General features: G+C 42.8%; 1 protein-coding gene across 2 annotated transcripts in view; it reads right to left on the bottom strand.

Moving 5' to 3' along the window:
* Window positions 1–4,608, bottom strand: part of ORC5 (origin recognition complex, subunit 5) — a 128,831-nt gene extending 124,223 nt beyond the window's left edge. For both annotated transcript variants that reach the window (XM_014536955.1, XM_014536956.1), the window contains exons 1-3: window positions 4,521–4,608; window positions 2,423–2,515; window positions 56–256 (exon numbers count right to left, since the gene is read on the bottom strand). In XM_014536955.1, the coding sequence (XP_014392441.1) occupies window positions 56–256; window positions 2,423–2,515; window positions 4,521–4,592 (366 nt within the window). In that variant the 5' untranslated portion in view covers window positions 4,593–4,608. The remainder of the gene's footprint in view (window positions 1–55; window positions 257–2,422; window positions 2,516–4,520) is intronic.
* Window positions 4,609–4,614: the final 6 nt, after the last annotated feature.

Raw genomic sequence — 4,614 nt, 5'->3', positions numbered from 1 at the left:
TGTTTTCATGGAGAGCATGAAAATAAGAGATGATATAATGGAATTAAATACTTACAATATATACAGTCTGATCCTTGAGACTTTTAGCCTTGGTTATTTGTTTAAACAAGCGAACAAAGTCATTAAATGTGTCACAGGTTATTTGAGTAGAACATCCATCCTCTGAAGAACTAAGGTAATTCAACCGGTTTAAAATTTGTTCCAAAAGCAGCCTCAATGTAAAACATTCAACACAATTCACAAAGACATGTGGGAGCTGAAAACAAACAAAAAAGTGTAAATAGAAAAGAAAACACATACACAAGTATGGCTCTGCGAGATATTTCCCATTTACCCTTCGGAACCAATACCCCATAATCTTCCAACCTACTCTGTGACCCAGGAGTCTGAACATTACACACTGCATCGCCCAGACTCTCTCTTCTTTTCCAGCACTGACTGGATTCAGCCAATAGGAAGAACCAGCAAGAGACTGAAGGAAGTAGAGGAGTAAGAGAGAGAAGTTGAGTATTTATTCCCTTGATTCCCAGCCCCACGCCTCAGAGGCCCACAATTTGACAGTGGCTACGACCTCCTATCAAAGGCCACGGCCCCATTGGGCAGCTCATATTCAAAGGCTACAGTTCTTGCTGGGGTCTGGTAACAACAACTTTCTCTGGCTAGTTCAGATCTGGGAGAGGTAAAGACTATCACTGCTTCACCGTTCTTTATTGGTCCTTAACATTTCTTCAACCTTTGTAAAATAGTCTCTTCATTAAACTTAATTATTTAAGTTTGCCCTTGGTTTCCTACAGGGATTCAAAGCAAACTTGTATTTTCTTCTACAGAATTCTTATAAGGAAACCGAAGTACATTTGAATGTGAAAATTTTTAGTAGAAATTTCACACTTAGAATTTTAGATAATGTCCTTAATGCTGAATGAACCTAGATTTTTTTTTAAAAAAAAGGATTTTGAGTTAGAAACCATAGTAACCCTCCTAGAGCAGCGGTCACCAACCTTTTGGACCTCACGGACCACCAGTGGTCCACAAACCACAGGTTGGCAATCACTGTTCCAAAGGTTTCCTTAAACCAGAGGTCGCCAACCTTGCGGACCTCATGGAACTGAATTAGTTATGGCTATGATTAAAGGTAGATGAAGTCAAGACATTAATAATGTAGAATGGCCCTGACCGGTTTGGCTCAGTGGATAGAGCGTCAGCCTGCAGACTGAAGGGTCCCAGGTTCGATTCCGGCCAAGGGCATGTACCTCGGTTGCAGGTACATCCCCAGTAGGGGCTGTGCAGGAGGCAGCTGATGGATGTTTCTCTCTCATCGATGTTTCTAACTCTCTATCCCTCTCCCTTCCTCTCTATAAAAAAATCAATAAAATATATTTAAAAATATATATATTAATAATGTAGAATGAATAGAACACATTTACTGGTTCAATTTATTGAAAGAGTGAGGATGAGTAAGGAATAAAGAGAAAGTTTTTTGACAACTATGTTAATATTGAGACCATTCACTCTGATAGGCAATATGGGGAAAAAGGCAGGGTAAAGGAGATATAGTAGGTTTTGTATATGTGGAGATTCAGAATTATCAGTATCAATATTATAAAAACAACAATGGAAAAGAAACATTTTAATATTTTTTGAAGAATTTTTCTTCATGTGTGTTTTTCCCCAAATATTATCAGCCAATGAAAGTTAGAAATAAAAAATAATTAACATCAAGGCTCAAGTTATCTAACAATCCCTTCTGAAGTTTACAGTCTTTGAAGGTATTCAAACAAAAGTTGGTCAAAAATGTTTTATGTAGATGACAAGTGCCCCAGTGCACAGATTTGTGCACACTGAAAGGAAATTAATTAGGTGGTGGCTGGCGGGGCACGACTGGGCAGGGCGGTACTGGGCAAGACGGGCCGGACACGCCCTGGAGCCAACCTCCCGAGGTCCCTCCCCAGCCGGCCGCACCTGGGGCAGCGCTGCGGCTCAAAGGTCATCTGTGGAGTGAGCAGGGTCCCTCCAGCAGGTGGGGTCCTTTGGCCTGGCCTGCAGAGATGGGGCCGAAACCAGCTCTCCGACACCCCCCAAGGGGTCCCAGATTGTGAGGGCGGTTCTTGGGTGACACACCCCGGAATCGGGCTCCCTCCTCTCTGGTTCCACGTGCATCACCCGAGAACTGTTGCTGCCAAGTCACTGCAGCTCAGCAGCTCCTGTGTTGAGCGTCTGCTCCCTGGTGGTCAGTGCGCATCATATCTACCGGCCGGTCAGATGGTCCCTTAGCCTTTTATATATATAGATATTCCTTCAGAGAAAGGTAAACTGGACTAAATAATCTCCCAGATCCCTTCCATTTCTAAGACTGTGAGCACAAATCAATTAACACGGAGTTTGTGTTTATTCTTTTTTGGGGGGAGAGGGGATTTATTCTTACCTCTAAAGTTTTTAACAAAGTTTGTGTGACATAGGTCTTTCCACTGGCAGTATGTCCATAAATAAAAATGGATGGAAAGCTGAAATGATGTCTCTAGAAAAGAAAAGATGATTATCAGACTGTACATACAAAACAGAAAATAAACATTTATTAGCTCGCAAGAAAGTTTTATGTGGTAAAGTAAAATATTCAATTCAAATTATTTTAGCAGTGAGCATAAAGTGGTGTCATCACCACACTTTGAATTTACTTGCATTCAAGTCTAAGCACTTTCTCTGTTAAGAAATGAAAATTTCTGAAAAATTATATTTGGCTTATTATATACTACATATACTCATACTTTTTATATTATTGTTATATATAATACAAACTCATATTTTCAAAGGAGATTTTATAGGATATTTAAGAGATTTTTTGACACATTAAGGTGAGAGCAAAACATCCATTAGCTGCCTCCTGCATGCCCCACACTTGGAATCGGCCTGCAACCCCAGCATGTGCCCGGCATGAACCCACCACTTTGGGGTACACAGGACAATGCCCAACCAACTGAGCCACCCAGCCAGGCTATCCATTTTTATCTAATTCCTTTTATAGACTACTAGAGGCCCAGTGCACGAAATTCATGCATGGGGGAGGGGGTCCTCTCAGCCCAGCCTGCCCCCTCTCCAATCCAGGACCCCTTGGGGGATGTCCGACTGCCGGTTTAGGCCCGCCCCCAACTGCCCTCCTCTGCCAGCCTGGTTGCCCCTAACTGCCCCCCCTCCCCCCCGCCAGCCTGGTCGCCCCATGCAGCCTGCTTGTTCAGTCGTTTGGTTGTCCCTCACTAAGCCCCCTGCCAGTCTGGTCGCCCCATGCAGCCTGCTTGTTCAGTCCTTTGGTCGTCCTTCACTAACCCCTCTGCCGGCCTGGTCCTAGGCAGCCATCTTGTGAGGGTGTGAGGGTCAATTTGCATATTACCTCTTTATTATATAGGATAGGATAATCCCACATAAGCTGATACTTCATTATACATTTTAAAGCTTTGAAACTAAACAAATATAATCACTGGGCTAGAATAACGTCAAGGGTCCTCTCTTAAAAAAACTTACAGGATACTTTCAAGTTATGCATATTAAACTTACCTCATAAAAAAAGATAAAAACTACATAGCATGCATTTCAAAATACATAATATTTCCAAGATTCTCCTGCAGGACATTAAGAGTCAACTGCCTAGCAAAAAGTAATACTACAAATATACTTCAGTGATAAAATGAATATTTATTAGAAACCTTTTAAATGCTCAAAACAATGATGCACTGAAGAGTATAAATATCAGTTAAAGCCCTGACCGGTTTGGCTCAGTGGCTAGAGCGTCAGCCTGTGGACTGAAGGGTCCCGGGTTTGATTCCAGTCAAGGGCATGTACCTTGGTTGTGGGCACATCCTCAGTGGGGGGCGTGCAGGAGGCAGCTGGTTGATGTTTCTCTCTCATCCATGTTTCTAACTCTCTATCCCTCTCCCTTCCTCTCTGTGAAAAATCAATAAAATATATTTTAATTAATTAATTAAATAAATATCAGTTAAAGCCAAAATCTGCTTTGGAGGAGTTCAGAGTCTAGTGAGAAGACATACATTTTTAAAAAATTTACAAGAAAACTGGATGATGTCATTTTCATGAGTCTCTATGATCATCATGTAACACTACAATAGTCATAAAAAACATTTATTACACTAGAGGCCCAGTGCACGACTCTCTATCCCTCTCCCTTCCTCTCTGTAAAAAATCAATAAAATATATTTTTTAAAAAAAAGAAGCAACTGCTCCTGGCTACTCTGAGTTCTCCCGAGGGTGGCGCGTGGGAACGCACTGGTCCTGCACCCACATCCTGCCGCGCAGGCCGGTCCTTCCGGTGCAGTTTTCTCGAGTAAAAGGGTCCAACACAAGTTCTTTAGTGCGAAGGAAAAGGGGGAGACGGACAACACGCCCTATCTCAACGCAACCGACGGTCTATTCACCCTCGATCCACACGCGGAATGTTTTTTAAAAAGAAACACATCGCAAGACCACGGAAACGTTTGCCTCCGGGGCTTGGAAAACAAGCTTGAGCACAATACCTCTCCGAACAGGGACTGCAACGTGGACACTTGGGACTCGCGACAAAGCACCGCGTTTTCCACGTGCGGCATTCTGGCGGCTGCCGGGGACGGC

The sequence above is a fragment of the Myotis brandtii genome, unplaced genomic scaffold, assembly GCF_000412655.1.
Source record: "Myotis brandtii unplaced genomic scaffold, ASM41265v1 scaffold17, whole genome shotgun sequence".
Lineage (NCBI taxonomy): Eukaryota > Metazoa > Chordata > Mammalia > Chiroptera > Vespertilionidae > Myotis > Myotis brandtii.
This window is presented reverse-complemented; position numbering and strand designations above follow the sequence as displayed.